A 22,497-nucleotide genomic window follows, 5' to 3' on the forward strand; every position below is an offset into this window, starting at 1 on the left:
AATTAAACCTTTTTCCAGGATGTGAGAGATATAGCTATGCATTGAGGAAAGAAGTCAGTTGTCAAGCTTCTTGAAGGAATGCAAGAACCGCTTGTGCAGCTGAAGGGACTCAAAACTATATTCAGATACCATGGGCATACATCTCCAGAAACACCACCCATCCTGCACTGCACCTGTTTCCTTTCACTCAATCCCTGGAAATTATCAAGAGCAGATTGGACGGGCATTTGGCTCGGATGGGTTAGTCAGGGATGATCCTGTGCAGTGGGCTGGACTAGCCAGCCTTACTTTCCTTTGTAAACATATACAATCCTACGTTTCATACCTGGTGGAGTGACAGAAACCCAACCCTGAAATCCTTTTTTGTTGTTAAATACATAATGCAGCAAATGTCTTGTCACTAAGAGATCTTAACTTTATGGAAGTGCCAAAGCTGTTTCTGTATCAGGCCAATGCAAGCTTCCCTGGTCTCTCTCCATCCTCTGTAAATGTCTCTGCTGTGGTTTGCAGCATGTGGAGTAGATAGAGCTCTGTGTACCTGAACAGTAGGGCAGCTGTTTGGAAGTTATGTGGAGAAGCTCCATGCCAACGGAGAGGGTACTCTTCAGGTCCCTGCTTACCCTAATTTCTTTGCACCTACAGCAAAGAAAGACCAGGAAGGTGGAGAGGAAAAGAAGAGTGGCCAGAAGAAAAAGGTCAGAGAGCTCAAAGTGTTGGATTCAAAAACTGCCCAGAACCTTTGTAAGTACGATACACAGGGATCCTGGTTTTCTCTGTTTAAAAATTTAAAATTCTTTGATTAAAAAGAAAAAACGCCGATTCTCTGATTAAACCCCCCCCCCCCAATCTACATATCTGCATTTCTCTGCAATTAAAATGAAACGCCACCACACACACACACACACACACACACACACACACACACACACACACACACACACACACTTCAATTGCACACAATGCTTTATTGATATATTTACAATTTTAAAGCAGTTTTGAAGCCTGCCAGTGCCTCATTCATTATAACAACATAAATTCTAAATACCTAAATATTTTGGCGTTCAATTTTGGTTTTTCATCATGGAAAATCAGGTGCAGCTGTCCTTCCTCCCAATGCCACTCTGTGGTTCTAAACAGCCTTGATATGCCCATGCCTTACCCCTGGCACTACCCCTCACTCCCAAGCCACAGCCCCTCCAGCTCTGCCAGTGCCCCTCACTCCTGACCCACAGCCCCCTGGCACTTCTGGTGCCCCTCACTTTTGACCTGCCGCCCCTGGGCCCTGCTTATAGATTCATAGATGTTAGGGTCGGAAGGGACCTCAATAGATCATCGAGTCTGACCCCCTGCATAAGCAGGAAAGAGTGCTGGGTCTAGATGACCCCAGCTAGATACTCATCTAACCTCCTCTTACAGACCCCCAGGGTAGGGGAGAGCACCACCTCCCTTGGGAGCCCGTTCCAGACCCTGGCCACTCGAACTATGAAGAAGTTCTTCCTAATGTCCAATCTAAATCTGCTCTCTGCTAGCTTGTGGCCATTATTTCTTGTAACCCCCGGGGGTGCCTTGGTGAATAAATACTCACCAATTCCCTTCTGTGCCCCCGTGATGAACTTATAGGCAGCCACAAGGTCGCCTCTCAACCTTCTCTTGCGGAGGCTGAAAAGATCCAGTTTCTCTAGTCTCTCCTCGTAGGGCTTGGTCTGTAGGCCCTTAACCATACGAGTGGCCCTTCTCTGGACTCTCTCCAGGTTATCCGCATCCCACTTGAATTGCGGCGCCCAGAATTGCACGCAGTACTCCAACTGCAGTCTGACCAGCGCCCGATAGAGGGGAAGTATCACCTCCTTGGACCTATTCGTCATGCATCTGCTGATGCACGATAAAGTGCCATTGGCTTTTTTGATGGCTTCGTCACACTGCCAACTAATGTTCATCTTGGAGTCCACTAGGACTCCAAGATCCCTTTCCACTTCCGTGCTACCCAGCAGGTCATTCCCTAGGCTGTAGGTGTGCTGGACATTCTTCCTCCCTAGGTGCAGCACTTTGCATTTCTCCTTGTTGAACTGCATTCTGTTGTTTTCTGCCCACTTGTCCAGGTCTGCTTGCAGCTGTTCCCTGCCCTCCGGCGTGTCCACATCTCCCCATAGCTTTGTGTCATCTGCAAACTTGGACAGAGTACATTTGACTCCCTCGTCCAAGTCACTGATGAAGACATTAAAGAGTATCGGTCCAAGGACCGAGCCCTGCGGGACCCCACTGCCCACACCCTTCCAGGTCGAAGGGTGCTGGTGCTCATCACTCCCAATCCAGAACCCCCTGACCCTGCCAGTGCCCCTCACTCCTGACCATGTGCCCTCTGCCCCAGCCCCCCAGTGTATGAGGAAGAGGGTGGGTGGGGAAGGGGGGATGTGGGCATAGGCACAGTTGATGCAGGGGGGGCATGTGCCCCCCAGATTTCTGTGCCCACAGTGGGGCACAGGGCTACAGCACAACTGGACCAACTCTGGGCAGAAGCCTCTTCAATGTCCAAGTGGGCAGGACTCAGTGAAGGAGGAAATGCCATGCTGCCATAGTCGCCAAGGCAAGGCCCCCCGCTAGCCACCCGGCAGCAGTGGGGGCACAACTCCATGCTGCTTGCCATCCTCACCTTGGTGGTCATGGTGACATGGCACTCCCTGCTGTACTAGATCTTGCCCACTGGGCAGCAGAGGTAGCTTCTGTCTGGAGCTGGTTCAGCTTGGCTGCAGCCCTGTGCCTCACTGTGTGCACAGAAATCTGGGGGTAGGTATGTGCCCCCCTGCCTCTTCCACGCATCTCCTGTGCCCTCCCTGCTGCATCACTTTTGGCCCTCCCACTCTCCTAGGCTTACCGGGAGAGTGCTGCGGGAGCTGCTCTCCACTGATGACTGACTGCCATGTGCATGTGCGCACATGCATGTAGTGCCCTCTGTCTCCTGCTCCTCCCAGCCCCAGGCAGCCGTTTGGAAGCTGGAACTCTGCCAGCCTGCAAGGGGAAACTCGTTGTTTCCTGGGGTTTTCTTCTTTAAAGGAGAAAATCCCCTTTAAAGGGTTTTTTTAGAAGTTTTTCTCCTATAAAGGAAAATCCATTTTTTTTCTCCTTTAGAAGAGGAAATCCACGTTTTTCCTCAGCAAACGGAAAACCCAGATCCCTGATGATGAGGTTAGGTCCTCTCTTCCAATATCTATCAGGACAGTTGGTCCCAAGGATTTACTTGTGCTTCTTTTTGGATCCTGGCAGCAATATTCCTTGGCTCCTTCCGTATGCCTTATGAGGAGATCAAGAATGTGATCCTGGAAGTGAATGAGGCTGTATTGACTGAGTCCATGGTGCAGGTGAGTGACCCCTGTGGTAGGTATTGCTGAATAATTATCTCCTGTATCTGCTGGATTGAGGTCTTTATGGAGAAATTAGCTGATATAATAGATATCTTTCCTAAGAACATTGGCTCTTTCTTAGCATCATCACTTGGGTAGGAAAACCCCCCACCTCATTTCCATGGATTTTAGAAGTTTCAGTGCCCAGATACTGGCCTCCCGAGTTGAAACACTGGATGTATGGCTGAGAGAGCTGCCTTTGCTCCAAGTCACAAATGACTCTGATTTAAATGACTGCTTCATTGACTCTCCTGTTTCTCCCTCAGAACCTGATTAAGCAGATGCCAGAGGCTGAGCAGTTGAAGATGCTGTCAGAGCTAAAGGACGAGTACAGTGACCTGGCTGAATCTGAGCAGTTTGGTGTTGTGGTGAGTGCCTTGCCATTTCAGTAAGGGAGCGCATCACTGTCTCTCTTCTGAAAGGATATCGTTTTACAGCTGTTGCTATGTACAGTATCGGATGTCTCCCCATCAGCCCTGCAGTGTGTGATGTTTAGTCCCGTTCCCTTCTGATCAGGTCTTTCTCCTACCAGACATGTCCTGTTTTCATAGTGTTACTTTTGCGTATCTCCTGTCTAGGAGCTGTGTATTGTACCCATTGCCTGAAACAACGTTGGGACAGTTAATCACTGGAGGTTTGGCACATGCTGATCCTCACATTCCTCCTAACATGCAGAGTGGGTCAAACTTGTTACCTCTGCTACTCTGTGGTTTTTCAGGCAGTGATTTTGGTTTCCCCAGATTCCTGCTTCATTTGCAATTGGTTAGTGTTAACTTTTTTTCAGAAAGTTTGGTACTTTTTTGCTGTTTAAAATATCCTTTGGCATCCCCAAGACCTCCTGGATCACCAGCCAGAGATTAATTTAAATTGGGTATCTCATGCCAAAATTAATGTGCCATTATTACCAGCTTGGCTGAAAGGCACTCTTTTTGGACTGCTTTGCCTATGGTGGCTTTATTCTCTTGGTTTGAGATGAGCTGAAAGTCACCCTGTTGAAGGAAACTGTCATTTTAATCCATAGTATGGAAGAACCTGGAACTAAGTTTCTGACTCAGCAGCCTTAAAGGCTATAAAAAAAACCAAAACACCTCATTTCCATGGATTTTAGAGGTTTCAATGCCCAGATACTGGCCTCCTGAGTTCAAACAATGGCAGCTCTCTGAGAGTTATTGAGAGAGAGTCTTCACTTCAGGGGACCGATATATAAATTTATTCTTTTTAAGGTGATTTAAGGATGCCAAGATTGCTGTTTCCTTTCCAGGATATTCTCAAATTTCCTATAGGCATAATCTTGTTCTGCACCCTGGAATTTGGTGCAGTTTTTGTCTCTTTTGTAGGATTGTGCTCCAGAGTCTGTTCTTTCCCTTAAAAAAAGTTTATAGCCCTTAGGTAGAAAAGCTTCAGTAGTACAAATAGAATCTAAACTGATGAGGTGTCATCTGTTTATGTTTGCAAAGAGTCAAAAAGTAGTACTTAAAAGAGTTGACCTACCTCATGTCGGGGCACTGACATCTGCACAATTTCTCAGCTTTGTAATTTGATCCATTCCCAGGATATCCTGAAATTTACTATATTGATGCCCAGGCATTTTCTTTTCCATCAAAACCCTGTCTTGCTGGGAGACTAGCACAAGGAGAACTGTACTAGATGACGGTGCATTTTACTTAAAGGATCCAGGCAGGTAGGAAGACTTGGGAAACCAAAGAGTAGGGGTCTGAAGAGCAAATGAAGATATGCATGTAAGCTGGAGAACATCACCTGAGGCATGGGGAATTGGGAAGAGAAGCTGATGAAACCATCAAGAAGCTCCCTTTTTTGAGGCATTTCTGGAGAAGATGAGATTTTAAATTGGATTATACTGGATGGTGTCAAATGTGCCAAGTTGAGGTGCCAAGAGTACAATAGTGGAAAAAAAAAAAGAAGAAGAAATAAAAAAGTGAACACATTTTACATGAATTTGTGTTCAAAACACTGGGCCATAGCTGAATATTTTGAGGGGTAGGAAAATGGGAACTTTTCTTGTAAGGTTATTTTTTGCCCATAGTACCTAAGGCCCCTGCCACACTTTACACTTAAGATATGATTAACCAGTTAATCGCGTCTTAAGTCACAACCTACCACACATTAAAGCAATTAATGGTATCATAAAACAAGGAATAAGCAACAAAGTTATTCAACAAAAAACGTGTAATAACTTAGTAGCTGGTTCCTAACATGCCATTAATTGAACATGTTGCTAGGTGTACCCCATAGGGTAACCCCATCAGCTGCAGGCTCCCAGCCTCAGGAGCAGCTGGTGCACCCTCACAACTGGGAATGCAAATCAGCAAGCTGCTGATGGGGCTTCCAGCCACAGGAGCTTGCTACTTGTTGGTGCAGGGTAGCCCAGGATCATGAACCTGGACACCCCATGCACCGGCAATATGGCATGATGGGATCTGATGCTCAATCCCACAGTCATGCCTTCTGCCATGCACGTGGAGGAAGCACGATTGTGTGGATTGTGCATCAGATCCCATCTTACCTTTACCTGCACATCTGACAGGGGCCTCGCATAACTAAGAAGTCTTAATTTATTACAGGGAATATGTGCATGATGTGTTTTCCTCTTGTCATGGTTAATCTACTACAAGATCGTTTCAGGCTGGACATAAGGAAGAATTTCTTTACTGTCCGAGCCCCCAAGGTCTGGAACAGCCTGCCACCGGAGGTTGTTCAAGCGCCTTCATTGAACACCTTCAAGATGAAACTGGATGCTTATCTTGCTGGGATCCTATGACCCCAGCTGACATCCTGCCCTTTGGGCGGGGGGCTGGACTCGATCTTCCGAGGTCCCTTCCAGCCCTAATGTCTATGAAATCTATGAAATCTTGATTTGTTAAATCTGGGTCAAGAAGGGATTTCTCTCAACATCAGATTGGTTTGCACTGGTAGTGATGGGGTTGGTGGTCCCATGGGGTATGGTCCATGCCTTAGGATCATCTGGGTATATTTTACCTAACCAGTTCCTTACAGTTGCAGGATCCCAAGACCCTAGTGGTGCCCTTGTCTGTTTCTCACTTCCTGTGGCACACTGTAGGTTCTTTTTTAACCCAGGGGCTTAGTGGCAGTGATGTGTAAGAATGGATGTTTCTGTGGAGCTTTTTGAACAAATCATTGCCTACAAACATGGGCAGGACTCAGTAGTCCAGGTAGCTCTTTTAGTCTTGCATTCCTAAATGAATGTTGCCTTTGAAGTGAAAGGTTGCCACTGCAACTTTTGGTCCCATTGTGCTGCAAAATGCACAAAGTCCTGCCGATAGATGAAAGGTCTAATATCCCAGTAGTTACCATTCAGTCTGAGTCAGAGTTCCAGCTCAGACAACCTAGTTAATAGTTTTAAGGAGATCATCACAAGGGGTACAGGGTCCACTGTCAGACAGTTTCTTCAGGTAAATCTTAGCGCAAGGGTTAAAATAATGAAACACCTATGAGAAACCGAGAGCAGTAAATGATTCCTCCCCTTCCTTGTTTCAAAGCCAGGTCATTGGCTTGACTGTTACTGAATCTGGCTTCTGTGCAAGGGCAGGCTATTGCAGTTCTCAGGGACATGGTTGCAGTTTCCCTTACTGTCCCTTTTCTCTTGTCTTGCTTTTTCTGTATGATACAGAGCAACAAGAACTAGATTACATAATTCTAATAATTATTTTAGGGGCCCATTCCATGTGGTATATTTGGACATTCTTGCACTGCTGAAAGACCCGCCTAAACTCTGACCAAAACCTTCAGAAGGAAACTGGATATTGCATTCTGACTTAAGTGCATTGGAACTTTAGAAAATATTCAGCCATGGGAGGGACATTACATTCGTAACAAGAAATAGTGCTGCAAAAAAGTGAGTGTACCCCTGTTCAAATGGTGTGTTGTAGAAAAAACACAGTGGTCCCATGTCAAGATGTTAACTCTTTTCAACAGAAAAATGTTAACAGCTTCTTAACAGTGCAGTAATTTGTAGCATCACACGTAACACCTGCAGTTACACGTAGTGCCACAGGTTGTAGTTCAGCCCTCCAGCATTCCAGGAGACTGTTCTTTGTCCCCTTCATCCTAGTTCCAAGGAGCAAGTCTAACACCAAACTCTACTGCCCCTGGAAGGTAGAGCTTGGCTTTGTCCTATCTTGCTCAGTCCTGTCTTTCTTTATGAACAGGATAAAATCCTTCCTGCTCAAAAAAACATGGCAAGAATATACCTCCCAAATCCTCCTGCCGCACCAAAAGTATCTGTTCCTGGGGAGTCAGTATCTCTGGCATTATCCACCACCCAAGGAAGAGCACGGAGCAGGAACTTGTGGGTGGTTGAGTTCATGTCCAGGCCCTTCAAAAAAAAGTTGGCTCTTAACTTTTACAAGTGGTAAATGGTATGGCCAGAGCAAAGGGTAGACTTTTCAGCACTTCTCCTGAAATGGAGGGAGTGTCAGAGCCCTGCTGGGTGGTGTGACCAGGAAGTCCCTGTGTTCTTAGTGCAGTGACTTGATGCTGTCATTTGGAAAGGCCATGGCTGAGATGAAAGGGAGACTACAGTTCCCTCCTGAAGCAGAGCCAGCATCAGAATTTTCCCCCTTTGCTGACCTCCCATGATATGATGAAGTGGGTGAATCATGGTGCCAGCACCTACTGGATAATCGGAGATACTTTCTGCATTGCTTCGCCCACCAGGGACCTGCCTATACCAAACTTGTAGGCAAACCAAAGACTGCATGGCAAGGGCCTTGGTTGTGTTTGCACAGATGTACATAGCACTGTGCACCAACATGTGCAGAAGCTGAAGAGACTTTCTGAAAAAACAGTGGCAGGCCTTGTTTCTGTGCCAGGAGGAGTATGGCATGCACTAGATCTGGCAGCATTGCTGGATTGTGACCCACACAGTGTGCCAGCAGCAGGGATCTGTTGGTGGCTAGAAATGAAATTGATGAGCCTTTGTCAGTGGAAACTGACTGCATGTACTGTGGCTCTGTATTGCTAGCTTTGTGGGGCGGGGGGAATCCCTGGTGGATGTGGTTACCTAGGCAGCCAGTTCTTGGCTGCCCATGGGAACCTCTGCAGATGGGGGCAAGAGGCCGCAAAGCACAATGGGAACACTGCATGCTCGCTCCATGGCTGTGGAACATTAACAGTAAAAGCTTTTGCCATGCCCTGCAGTGCTCTGGACAACTAGACATGTGAATGGCTGTACATCTATTTCATACTGTGTTTTAGTGACACTGCAAATTTGCTGGAAATTATTAGCATTTCAAATGTGTCTGCCTGCAAATTCAGGGCACTTGACTCAATGTCTGGGGAGACCCCTTCTAGTCCTATATTCCTAGGAGTGTGGTGTCTCAGGTGTGACCTATTCCTGCCATTTTAGAGAGTTTATTTTTTTGGTGAAATCTGAGTATTATTCTTTTAATTGCTAAGGTACATATAGTGCCTATAATACACATTCATCGATTCATAGAAGTAGGGTCAGAAGGGACCTTGTAGATCATCAAGTCCAACCCCCTGCCTTGGGCAGGAGAGAAAACCGGGCTCAAATGACCCCAGCCAGGTAGACATCAAGCCTCCTCTTAAAGACCCCCAGGGTAGAAACCATCACCACTTCCCTTGGAAGTTGGTTCCAGATCCTAGCTGCCCTGACTGTGAAGTAGTGCCTTCGGATGTCTAGTCTAAACCTACTCTCTAACAATTTGTGGCCGTTATTCCTTGTTACCCTGGGGGGCGCTAGGGGGAACAGGGTCTCTCCCAAACCCTGCTGGTCCCCCCTGGTGAGTTTATAGATGGCCACCAGGTCCCCCCTCAGCCTTCTCTTATGAAGACTGAACAGGTTCAGGTCCCGTAGCCTCTCTTCGTAGGGTCTGCCCTGCTGTCCTCGGATCATGCGGGTAGCCCTCCTCTGGACCCTCTCAATGCTGTCCACATCCCTCCTGAAGTGCGGTGCCCAGAACTAAACACAGTACTCCAGCTGCAGCCTGACCAGTGTCGCAAGGGGGAGGATCACCTCCTTGGCCCTGCTTGAGATGCATCTGTGGATGCACAACAAGGTACGGTTAGCCCTACTGACCGTGACCTCGCATTGTCGGCCCATGTTCATCTTGGAGTCAGTAATGACTCCAAGATCTCTTTCTGCCACCGTGCTCTCAAGAAGGGAGTTTCTCAGCTTATAAGTGTGCTGCTGGTTCCCACTGCCGAAGTGCAGCACCCTGCACTTGTCAGTATTGAAACCCATCCTATTTTTGTTAGCCCACCCCTGTAACCTGTCCAGGTCCTGCTGTAATCTGTCCTTCCCTACTAGTGTGCCCACCTCACCCCAAATCTTGGTATCATCAGCAAATTTAAACAGGCTGCTTTTTACCCCATCGTCCAAGTCACTAATAACGAAATTTAACAGTGCAGGCCCAAGGACCAAGCCCTGGGGGACTCCACTGCCCACGTCCCTCCAGGTCAAAAAAAGTCCCGTCTACCGCTACCTTCTGAATACGACTCTTCAGCCAATTTGCAGTCCATCTGACTGTGTAGCCATCAATGCCACAGTCACCTAGTTTTTTGGTGAGAATGGGGTGGGAGACAGTGTCAAAGGCCTTGCTGAAGTCCAAAAAGACTATATCCACTGCGACACCTGCATCCAGTGTTTTTGTGACCTGATTGTAGAAGGCAATCAGGTTGGTCTGGCAAGACCTGCCCCTAATGAAACAGTGCTGGTTGCCCTTGAGCATCATCTCTGCTGCTGGCCCATCACAGATGTGCTCCTTGATGATCTTCTCAAAGAGTTTCCCCAAGATTGAAGTAAGACTAATGGGCCTATAGTTGCCCGGGTCCTCCCTCTTCCCTTTTTTGAAGATGGGGACCACATTGGCTTTCTTCCAGTCAGCTGGCACCTGGCCAGAGCACCACGAGCCATGCCAGGGGCCCCGCAATAACCCCTGCCAATTCCCTGAACACCCTGGGGTAGAGAGCATCTGGACCTGCTGATTTGAACATGTCCAGCCCCTCCAGAAGCTCTCTAACCCGGTCCTCAGTGGATGTCTCACAGTGGATGGTAATTGTGTTAGTACTTGCCCTTTGGTGAAGCTGTATCTTAAAAGTTTTTTATCTTTATACCAGAAGTCTCTGTGTATAGAACTTAGTGGTTGAGGTTTGAACTTTAACCTTCCCAAGTATGTGGATGATCTGTTGACTCAATTCATGACCAAGATAGTGAGTTTCTTTCCTGGTAAATTCAGTGTTCTCAATCCAGATTTCATGTCCGTGATGGGAGGCAGGCCTTTCTATCTGTCTATTTAAACACTTCTGAGTTATTCTTCTGCACATTTCTGTTGCTTTTAATATTTTGGACCCTAATTCAGAAAAGAAAGTCCTCAAATGTGCATTTAATTTGCTTGAGATCTTTGAGGCTACAGAAAGAAGTTGCTTTAGTGTTTTCTTTAAATGGAAGTTTTCAGTGGAAAATCCATGAAATACCATATTATTACAAGTATAAGTTGATCTTTTTCCGTCCAAAAGAACCATAAAAATTATATTTGACATACACGCTGGGTCAACCTATAATTGTATTCCCAACAATGTTGACTTCTCATCTTGCAGTATTTTTGTGTATGCAATAAAAATACCAAGTCAAAATTTCTTCTCAGCGCAGTTTTTATTTTGGTATTTTCAGCGCATTTAATTTTGTGTCCATTCCTTGGGGGGGTTTTTTGCTTCTCCCTTGATTTTGAAACGGCAATAATAGCAGTTCAAGAATATTATCTGTAGTTATTAAATTATATTTGGGGAAAACTTGATGTGTTTTTCCCCTTAAAATTGAACCTGAAAGTATGGGTTTAACACATGTTGGATCAATTTGTAATTGGAATATGGTAGTCTGTTTGCCAGTAGTGGAAGTTCTCTACATCTGTCCTCTCTTCAGGTTTTTACTTGATTTGTCTATCTTTCTTCCTACTTTTGCAGGTTTTGGATTTAACTTGTACTTCTATGGTTTTGGATTAGATCAGGGATGCTCAACCTCCAGCCCACTGGCCAAATGCAGGCCACAGAACCATGGTATCTGGCCTTTGGAGCTCCCCATGGGTAGGGAAATTTGGCATTGGGATGGGGGCAGCGGCAGTTAATATGACCCCACTCCCCCACTGCCAAATACCCAAACCCTGCAGTGGGTTGAAACCAGGTCATGCCCCTTTCCCCCCCTGACCCATGGGGCTGGGTCATGCCCCTTCTCCCACAGGGACAGGCTACCCCCAATCCTCCTCCAGGCAGCCAGATAGGGCCCAGTGCGTTCACCCCAGGCACTGGATCGGGACCATCAACAAGATCTGGCCCGCAGACAGCAGATCTGGCCCACTGTTCATCCGGCCTGCTGAGGAAAAAGGTTGAGTACCGCTGGATTAAATAATTGGATATGCAGAATGGAACTGGGCATGTTCCCAGCTTCACTTTACAACAGTCAGATGGGGTCACCAGCTTCAGTTACAACAGTTAGATGTTATCTAATGTTTGACTGTATGTATGTATGTGTGCATTCAGTGGTTAACTGCTCTTAAATGATTCTGGGACTTGGAAGGTGATACTGCAAAGGGCTATGATCAGTGATAAGTAGTCCTCCTACCTGCCTCCCTATTTTCTCAGATCATCTTGGTTTCCTTTCCCCTTGTGTATGACACTGTTCCTGTCCCTTTCCCTTCTCAGATTAGCTCAGTTTCCTGCCTGCGGCCCCGCCTCAATGCCATCCTCTTCAAGCTGCAATTTAATGAACAGGTGGAGAACATCAAACCTGAGATTGTCTCAGTAACAGCAGCCTGTGAGGAAGTACGCAAGAGCCAGAGCTTCTCCCAGCTGCTGGAGCTCATCCTACTGTTGGGCAACTACATGAATGCAGGCTCTAGGAATGGTGGTGCTTTTGGCTTCAACATTAGTTTCCTCTGCAAGGTGAGTGCCTTCCATGGGCAGGATAAGGAATTGCTCCTTCTGTCTATTCCCAGTGAAGCCTTCATTCACTTTCATGTGGAACTGCAAACCACTGTTGGCTAGTCTGAAGTGCTCTCTGTTACCCTATTCCTATGGTCAGTTTTCTCATTTCCAGCTACGAGACACAAAGTCCAGTGATCAGAAGTTGACACTGCTGCACTTCCTGGCTGAGCAGTGTGAGCAGTTGTATTCTGAAGTGCTGAAGTTTACTGATGATTTCATCCATGTGGAGAAAGCCAGTAGAGGTATCTTTCACTAGAGCGTGCACACATGTGTTGGGGGTGGGGAGAGGAGGGGTGGGAGCAGAGCGAGGTCATAGAAGGTGTGGTCCTTAGTTAGATGGAAAGGTGGATGGGTACATAAGAGTCCTAGTCTCATTATTTTGTCTAGTGAAGGGTGGCTGGTGGATGTGGCTGAAAGTGATAAACTGGATCTGGATCATTTTAAACAAAGACAGTTTAGTTTGTTCCTTGGCAAGGGGACTTCTGGCTGAGAGACTGTTGCTGAATCTGAAACTAGTTCATAGCAGTTGGCAGTTCTATAATGTATGGTGGGAGAAAAGCCCCTCTCCATGTGGAGAGAATGCTAGGCCGAAACTAGGTCATGCTAAATAATATAAATGACAGCTGGAAGGAAGCACCACTGTTGTTTTGTCATGTTATGGAAGGCTGCTTATATTGAGTCACTGTCCAGGGAGAGGGGAAAGAGAAGAAACAGCAGGATGTGGACTGCAGATGTATCCTTCCTGAAAAGAGCAGGAATGAAAGCTTTCAACAGAGTGCCTGAAGTCCTGTCCCCCTCCCAATTCTGCACTCCTTATCCTGCCTCCCAGCTTCTCCTTCCTTGGTTCTGATCATGTTTCCTCTCAACCCTCAAACTCTCTTCTGAAACAATAGATTTTTACAAGAAGCATATGTCCTTAATTTGAAATGTTACTGGGGAGCCGTATGCTATCTTGGCAAGTCTCCAGCTGCTTCAGCTTTGGGATTGCTCTAAATTGTATCAAATTATCATTTTCCCATAGGGACCATTCTGACCACCAGAGATTACTGGTGTACAGAGGCTGTCTGGTCAACTACCCCATACCACAGGCTGCAGAGGAAGAGCTGATTCTGTGATCTTGGAGTTTCCTCATATGATGGAGGGAGTTGTGTAACCTGATCTTGGCTCCTCTGCTTCATAGGAGTGATGCAGAGTCACCACAATGGGGCCAAAAATCTGACTTATCTTCCCTTTCTTCTGCCTAGCTGGAGAGGAAAAGGAATGATTCATATGTGGAATCCTGGAGACCTCTTCTGTCAATTGAATGTAGAAGATGAGTCAAGTTTTCATAGATTTTTAGGGTTGAAGGGACCTCAGTAGATCATTGAGTGATCATTGAGTGCCCCTGCCCTGGGCAGAAAAGAGTGCTGGGGTCAGATAACCCAGCCAGGTGCTTGTCCAGTCTCCTCTTAAAGACCTTCAAGGTAGGGGAGAGCACCACCTCCCTTGGGAACCCATTCCAGATTCTGGTCACCCTTACTGTAAAAAAGTTGTTCTTGATGTCTAATCTAAATCTGCTCTCTGTCAGTTGGTGGCTGTTTTTGCTAGTTACCCCAAGGGGCGCTCTGGTAAACAGTATCTCCTATTCCTTTCTGCCCCCAACACCTGCGGGGGCCCCCCCCCGATGAATTTATAGACGGCCACAAGATCATCTCTCAGCCTTCTGTTGTGGTGGCTGAAGATGTCTAGGTCCCTCAATTTCTTGTAGGGACCTTACCTGCAGGCCTTTAACCATACGAGTGGCCCTCTTCTGGATCCTCTCAAGGCTATCCACATTCCTTTTGAAGTGCGGCACCTAAAACTGGATGCAGTATTCCAGCTGCTGCCTCACCAATCAATGCTGCAAAGTGGGGAATCTGCTTGTGATTCACTTGCTAATACATGACAGTGCAGTTGGCTTAACCTATCACTTTGTCACATTGACAACTCACATTCATCTTGGAGTCGACTATGATTTTGAGATCCCTTTCTGCTGCTGTGCTGCTTAGAAAGTCATCCCCCAGTCTAAGTGTGTTGATGATTCTTTCTCTCTAGGTGCAGCACTTGACACTTGTCTTTGTTAACTTGCATCTTATTCTTTTCTGCCCACTTTTCCAACCTGTCCAAATCCTCCTGAATCCGTTCCCTGCCCCCCAGCGTGTTTACTTTGCCCCATAATTTGGTGTCGTCCGTGAATTTGGACAGAATGCTCTCCACGCCCTTATCCAAGTCACTGATGAAGATATTGAACAGCACCTGTCCAAGGACCAAACCTTGGGGGGACTCCACCACCCACAACTTTCCAGGTTGATACTGACCTGTCCACCACTTTCTGGGTGCGTCCCAAAAGCCAATTTGCCACCCACCTGACCGTGTAATCATCTATGACTGCTTAGTTTATTTATAAGAATGGGATGAGACACCGGCCTATAGTTACCTGGATCCTCCTTCCTCTCTTTCTTGAAACTAGGGACCACATTGGCCCTTTTCTAGTCCTCTGGGATCTGTCCTGAGCACCATGAGTGCTCAAACAGTCATGCCAGTGGTTCACCTATGACACTGGCCAATTCCTTCAGCGCCCTTGGATGAAGATCATCTGGACCTGCTGATTTGAACACGTCCAGCCCTCCAAGTGCCCCTTCACTAGGTTGGCACTAACTGTTGCGGGGCTGATATTCTTGTGCCTGTCTGTAGTCCAAATGGGGGAGATGTCCTTATCCGTGTTCAGGAATACACAAAAAAAACTCATTGAAGAGCTTAGCTTTATTCCTCCTCTCACCAATTGCCCTAGTCTGTCCTGTGGGTGTCCTATGTTGCCATGCACCTTCTTTTTCTTTTCCTATATACCTTAAAGAAGGACTATATGTTGTCGTCAATTTTTGTTGCCAGCCTGAGTTCCATTGTTGCAATGGCCTTTCTAACTGACTCCCTGCAAGTACAAGCCTAGTAGGTATATTCCTCTTTGGCTACCCTCTGCTTCCAGAGTTTGTATGCATCTTTTTTTGCCCCTAGGCTTTCCTGGATTTCCCTGTTCATCCAAGAGGGTTTCTTGGCCCCTTTACCGCCCCCCCTCTTGATGTGCAGTGGGATAGTCCTCTTCTGTGCCCTAATGATCGTTCCCTTAAGAAACGACCACCCTTCCTGTACTCCCAACTCACCAATGCTCTTGTTCCTCAGTACCTCACTTACTGACCTGCACTCATTGAAATTGGTCTTTCTGAAATCTTGTACTTTTGCCCTACCAGTTATCTTTCCCACCTTTTGCCAGATAGTGAATTCTAACAGTTGGTGGTCACTATCCCCTAGGTTACCCTCTATCTGCAGATCTCCCTCCAGCTCATCCCCTGTGGCAAATACCAAGTCCAGTAAGGTGTCTCCCCTAGTGGGCCTATATACCTCCTGTGTTAGATGAATGAAGGTCCTGTATGCAGATTAAGAAGCTATATGAACAGTCAGCTCTAGCTGATTGCTCCTCCTAGCAGATGTCAGGGTAGTTTAGGTCACCTGTGGCAACCATAACCCTTGAGCATACTGCCTGTGAGAGTTGCCTTGAGAATTCCAGGTCTATCTCTTCCTCCTGGTGCAGCAGTCTATAATAGACTGCCGCTACCAAGTCTCTTTCTCCCCGACCCCCTTGTATTTTGACCTGCAGTACTTCAGTTTGTCCCCTTTCTGATCCCATCTTGATTATAGGAGACTTGCTCTCTACGTTAAGGAGCAATACAACACCCCCCACCCCCCCCCGGTCTTTTCCCCACTCTATCTCATCTGTACAGCTTAGCCCTCGATGCCTACTGCCCAGTCATGGGTAGGGTCCCACCAGGTTTCAGTTAATCCAACCAGGTCGAAGTCTTTGTTTGCAAGCAGGAATGTGAGTTCCTCTTGCTTGTTCCCCATGCTCCTAACATTAGTATAGAGACACTTTAACCCCCCGATAGGTGCCCTTGGAACCCCCCTGTCCTGATGTCTATTGGGCCTCTTAGTACTTACATGGACTGTCCCAGTGCATGGTTCATAGTACACTTTGCCTGTGTTCTCTCTGTCTTCTGCATCCCCGTCCTCTGAAGAACCTAGTTTAAAGTTTCCTTCTGCCTGAATATATATGCCCTCCAGAAACAGAAAATTCAGCCAAGGGTCCCAGGACCAGCCTTTGTCAGCAATAGTGAAAAATCTTTGTACTAGTATAAATTGCCTTAGTTTGAAACTAGGTTAGGCTGAACCAGTGTAAATGGTGCCAGCACTTAGATGTTGAATAAGTGCTGCTACAGCCCTGATTAAAACCCAGTGCATACATTGAGAGCTGCTAGCCCTATTTTTTGTCTGTGTCTTCTTTTTTTCAGTCTCTGCTGAGAATTTACAGAAAAATTTGGATCAGATGAGGAAACAGATTTCAGATGTGCAGCGTGATGTTGAGAACTTCCCTGCTGCCACAGATGAGAAGGACAAATTTGTGGAAAAAATGACTATATCCTTTTCTTTTTTTTAAGAAAAGAGAATTTGTACATAGGCATGTGTGATGGCAGTGTGCTGCAAAGCTGTAGAGTTAATATATGGCTAGGTCCTGTGGACAAAGTATCTCTGACCTTGAATTGGGACAAATGTTTGTGTATGGCCAAGAAGAACTGGTGTGCACTTAAATACCCTTTTCCATAGGGAATCTGGGAATCTTTCAGGTATTTGGGCTGCTTGCAAAAAAAAATAAGTGCTTTACGGGAAGCAGCAGCGCATTACTTCAACCTGGCTCTGTAGCATATGTATAGATTGGACGCTTCAGCAGGGTTTTTTGGCACTTTTAGCTAAAGCTGATTCAATCAGCTGTTCAGCGAAAGCACACGAAAGCCCCACTGAAGCACCTGATCTTTACAGGTGTCGGGCAGACCAGGTCCAACTAAGATGTTTCCTCTTCTGGGCATGCACAGAGCTTAGTGTGGGAAAGTACAGAGTTGAAAATAAAGCACTGGGTTTTGGGGGGGGGGATTAATGTCTGCAAGCAGCCTTAGATGCTATGGACAGAGGAGGTACCAATGTGTTTAGGCCTGGAATTTGACAATATGCCACAGATGGTTGTTTTTTTGCAGTTTCTGTAGAAGTTGGTATGCAGACACATGCCATAGACAATAGGATTCCTTTTGTACCATACACAGTGACAAAAGATGAAGTTTGCTTCTGAGATAGTATGCTACCAGGTCTGAGGGAGCTAATGTCAGAGGCAGTGGAATCTCAGTGCATTGTAATCTGATGAAACTTTAATACTTGGTATGTGCTTGAGCAGAGATACCCATAAGGCTTCAGGGGAACAGAATTGAGATATGAATGCACTGAAATGCAGTGTATCTATATGTAATCAAAGAGACCCCTTGGCACAGTACAGGGTGTTGGGCAGGTTTACAGGTAACCAGACAGGTTCTCATGGAGCTGTGTGAACACTGAGATGCAGGTGTGTTGACTCTGACTGCATTGTAATGGCTTGGGCCATAGGGAAGGAGGAGTGCTGAGGTACTGTAGAGCCTTATTTTGTAAGAAGATGCCCCTCAGGTATGTGCCATGGAATAATTTAATATGTGAAGTAGGTTATTAGAAGCATGCTAATTTCTAACATGGGTCTTAACCTGTACTGAACATTCCCACATAATCCGTGCCCTTAATAAAGGGGTTGAACTTTTGTGCCAGTCTTCACAGAGAATGCAGAGGTGAATCTAATTGAACATGTGGATGACTACTGCTGGTGGAGATGGGGATTTCCCTGTGCTGTTATAGAAATCAGATAAACTGGGAAAGAGTGCACTGGTGAAACAGATATTTCTGGTGCTTACAGGGACTCTCCCTCATCCCTGGTGTTTCCATGAAGCAGCTGACTTGTCCTTGACTCTCAGGTCTCACAATTTTGTTAAGGAAGCCCAGGAGCAGTATGACAAGCTGCGAATGATGCATTCAAACATGGAAAACCTCTTTAAGGAACTGGGCCAGTACTTCCTGTTTGACCCCAAGAAAATATCCATTGAGGAGTTCTTTCTGGATTTGCACAACTTCAGGAACATGTTTCTGGTGAGTATGTTACTCTTTCCTCATTCTCCTTCTTGGCTCAGACTGTTCCTCCAGTGCACCCAGCCTTGGCACTGTCCTTTCTTACCTTATTCCACAAGGAAAGTAACTTCCTTTGTAAATATCCCCACATAGCCCTTTACTTCGTTAGCCACTTCTCAGTTCACTCTGCTATTTGCAGCAAGCCATGAAGGAGAATCAGAAACGGCGTGAGACAGAAGAAAAGATGCGTCGAGCTAAGCTGGCCAAGGAGAAGGCTGAGAAGGAACGACTGGAAAAGCAGCAGAAGAGGGAGCAACTGATAGACATGAATGCAGGTACTAGAGGGCAAACTGATGATAGTAAAGGATTTCTGGTTTGTGTGTGGAACAGTAACAGTAGCAGGAATCCTAATATACAACTCTTGATAATGCTAGGCTGGGTTCTTGATGGAGACAGATAAAGATTGCAGCACCCAGAGAAGTTGTCTGAGCAGAACAAGAAAGAATGGTTTCATCCAAATGAACTCCTGGGCTTGCAGCAGCAGCTCTGGAATATGTGCACAGAATATTAGATCATGATGATGTACTTATTTTGATAGGCAGAATAACTTACTTTACAGTAAGAGGGTGATCCTGATCTGAGGAGTTTTCATCTTAGTGAAATATGGTAAATTTTATGACATGATATCAGTAGTGGGGAAAGGCATTCCTGTCTTTTGCTCTGCCTCTTCACTCTCCCTCTTGGGATATCTAGGAGGTAATTGCATAAGAGTCTGAATTTCATCTCTTGCTTTCTCTCCCTTTCTAGAGAGATACTTTGATCTTACTCTAATTACATGCAGCAAAAGATTATCTCTCTTCTCCTAGACTCCTAGTCTCCAAACAGTGTCGACTTAAGATCTCCATCATTTCCTTTCAGCTATGAACCTCCTGATTTCTGGGCCTTCTCTAGAACTGTTGTGCACATGAAATAAATACCCCAAACTGGAACTAGAACTGCAGGTAGAGCCTCAGAAAGACTGCGGTGATGCTTTGTAATAAGAACAAGAGCAATAAGTGCCAAGACCATTGCTTATTACTACCCAGCATGCTTGGTTCTCTGAAAATGTTAGTCTTTCAAGCAGCAGAAAGGGCTTACTGGGCCATGACTTGAGGATCACTGCTTTGGGAATATATTTTAATGTCTGATGTCTCTTTTGACACAGTCAAGAATGCATTTGACATCCTTTGCTACAAATGTATTAATACGCTAATGTGAATCTCAAATCCCTTTGATTGTTGTTCCCATCTTCCAGTTTCTTGCCTAGCTGTGTAATACAGTAGTTAGGCTAGTATCTTTTAGATCGAAATCTGTCACTTAAAAATGTAATTAGCCATTTCTTTAACCCTTCACTACATTATCCATTACTCAAAAGTATTAATAGTGATAGAATCATAACATCATATGAGACCTCAAGGTTCATCTAGTTGGACCCCTTGTACAGATGCAAGATACACTATTCCTGGACTATCCCAGACAAATGCTTATCTAGCCTTTTCTTGAAACCTCCAATGCAGGAGATTCCATAGCTTTCCTGGGCAGCTTGTTCCACTGTCCTATTGTTCTGATAGTTAAGAAGTTCCGAGGTTTAATCTAAATCTGCTTTGCTGCAGTTTAACCGATTGCTTTTATGTGTTACCCAGTGAAGCAAGGGATGGTAGCCTTTCAAATATATGACAGCTGCTATCATGTCTAATGACTGGACCCCTCGTGTATATACTGTCACTCCAGGTATGGAACTGAAAAGCTCACCACAAGCCCAAGGCACACATCAATGACTTTGCAGTTATTTGCTATTTACAGCAACCTTATGGTTTTCTCACTTTTAACAAATTTGCTATTCAATCTGGAGACTTTTATTCTGTGCCCAAAGTTGTTAGTCTGCAAAATGAGAGGCTCATGTGAGGCTTTTGTTTGGTGCTGCAGCTGGAAATGCATCTCTTCTCTAGGAGTACACTGTGCTGTACCCATAGCAGGAGATTCGTCATTTGTAAGCACAATCTGGTCTCTGCTACCAGGCACATTCCTTTGTTACAACATATGGACTAAATTACTGACTCTCTCTGTTGATTTCCTGTCTCTCTTTTCATTTCCTGAAACTTATCCCCTTCTGCTAGCTGTTTGAATATGTATGCAGTGAAATGCCCCACAGGCTCTTGCATTCTTTCCTTTCCTTTGGCTCGCGAAGAAAGACAATGCTGTTGTAGAGCTTATGTTGAAGTGACTCCAAACTCTCATTGCAGTCCCAGTGAGGACATGAGCTTGTGGGCCTGGAGGTTTCAAGGTGGCCTTCCCAAGAGAAATCTACCATTTTTTCTAAATGCATATTCAGGGACTACCTAGATTAATTGTGTCCCCACTCCTCTTCTGAAAGCGAGACCCCCTACTCCAGTGTCTTCCCTGGCTTAGTATTTCATCTGTTTTTAGCCAATTGCTGTATCTATAAAAATATCATTTTCTCTCTCTTTCCTTTTCCTAGTATGCCCATCTCTGAGATTCTGGGCTGCTTGAGCCTATGAATGTGAGGGGATGCAGTTAGGAGCATCAGGCTGCTCTGTTTTTCTCAAGATACTTTTGGTTCTTTTCCTGGCCATTTACTTGTGCAGGCCCAGAGAAGCTCTATGTACTGTTTCCTTATAAGCACAGAGGGTACTCCCTTTTGGTTAGTCCCTTAGTTCCCATCTGCTACCTTTGCTCCGGAGTTGCAGCACTGCCTGTATGCTGTCCTGGGCAGGGGGAAAGAATTGTAGTACCTGAATGATTGAATTCATCACAGTTGGAGCTCCTTTGAGAGATGGGGGGTAGAGGAAATACAATAAGCAAACATATACAAGTTCATAATTTTCATCTCTTCCCTAGGCATATTCCAGTTTGTAGAAGGAGGCTTGTCCAGCAGATTGTGCCAGCAATCACAGTCAGTACTCAACAGGAACATGTTTTTCACAGGAGCATGTTCTTTTGAATGTGCTTCAGCCATGGCCCCTTTGGATTCTCTTGACTCTTGCATCTGCCAGTGTTTTCTAGGGCTGCTGCTTTTGCTACTCTTTGCCATCTCCTTCCTTTTCCCCTCCTAGCACTGGAAATTATGACAGGAGGCAAGGAGGGCAGTGCTCAGGGCTTACCTTACTGCTTTCTTCCTGGATAGCAAGAGGCATTTGTATGCGCTTTTTTCTTGAGAATGCAGTGGTTCAGCAAATCCTACAAAAAGGACAAGAATTCTAGTACATGTGCTTATGACTCTAGAATTGGAGAACAAGTTAATATCAGAGCTAAATAGTTTGAGTGCCCAACTCAGTGGCCGGGCATGATGTCAGTGTGCTTCTGGAATAGATCCTATAAACACGAATAACTTCCATAATAATTCTAGAGGGCAGAAGTTCCCATGCTCATTGGTATGTATCCAAGCCACTCAGTCTAGATATAGTAGGACCCGATAATCAGTCCATACCCTAAGGAGAGATCTGGAGAGTCCAGAGAGTTTGTATGGTACATATCCCTAGAAATTGTTTTGGCTGTACACATTACTGCTGCCTTTTATTCACAGCTGCTGGCTCAGACCCCATCACCTTAGACAAGTTGCAGAGCATCAGACACTATCACCTTAAACAGACAAGCTGTAGAGCATCACCTAATATGCTCCATCCTACATGGGGTCTCAAGAAGGAGGAAATTGCAGAAGTAGGGACCCTTTACCAAGAATATCCTGTTGTCTAGCCCAAAATGTTTGGCCTTGGGAGTGGTGTATAAAGGAAGGGCAAAGGTTGGGTGTTAGAGCAGCTGGGCCAATGTGAAGCTGTTAGTTCCTCAGGATGCTTCTCTTACCCAGTTTTATTGTTGCCCTGTCTGGCTTGAGCTTGAACAGGGCAACATTCATCCAGCACCCTATCTTATCACCTTGGGGTTCAGTAAATAGCAGTACTATAGTTTGTCAGTCATCCTGAGTGTCTCATCCTGTTTCTACCTGATAAAGGCACTGCACACCAACATAGTTTCCATGCCATACCTATGCCATGCCTAGAAGCACCTTGGTAGGGAACTG

General features: G+C 45.8%; 1 protein-coding gene across 1 annotated transcript in view; it reads left to right on the plus strand.

Annotated features, from left to right (window-relative positions):
• Nucleotides 1–560: 560 nt before the first annotated feature.
• LOC132243210 (protein diaphanous homolog 1-like) overlaps nt 561–22,497 on the plus strand; it is a 34,374-nt gene continuing 12,437 nt past the window's right edge. The window contains exons 1-8 of the mRNA XM_059733341.1: nt 561–741; nt 3,262–3,356; nt 3,665–3,766; nt 12,096–12,335; nt 12,490–12,619; nt 16,736–16,860; nt 18,276–18,440; nt 18,619–18,754. Of these exons, the coding sequence (XP_059589324.1) occupies nt 3,285–3,356; nt 3,665–3,766; nt 12,096–12,335; nt 12,490–12,619; nt 16,736–16,860; nt 18,276–18,440; nt 18,619–18,754 (970 nt within the window). The 5' untranslated portion in view covers nt 561–741; nt 3,262–3,284. The remainder of the gene's footprint in view (nt 742–3,261; nt 3,357–3,664; nt 3,767–12,095; nt 12,336–12,489; nt 12,620–16,735; nt 16,861–18,275; nt 18,441–18,618; nt 18,755–22,497) is intronic.

This window comes from Alligator mississippiensis, chromosome 9, assembly GCF_030867095.1.
Source record: "Alligator mississippiensis isolate rAllMis1 chromosome 9, rAllMis1, whole genome shotgun sequence".
In the NCBI taxonomy this organism is placed as follows: domain Eukaryota; kingdom Metazoa; phylum Chordata; order Crocodylia; family Alligatoridae; genus Alligator; species Alligator mississippiensis.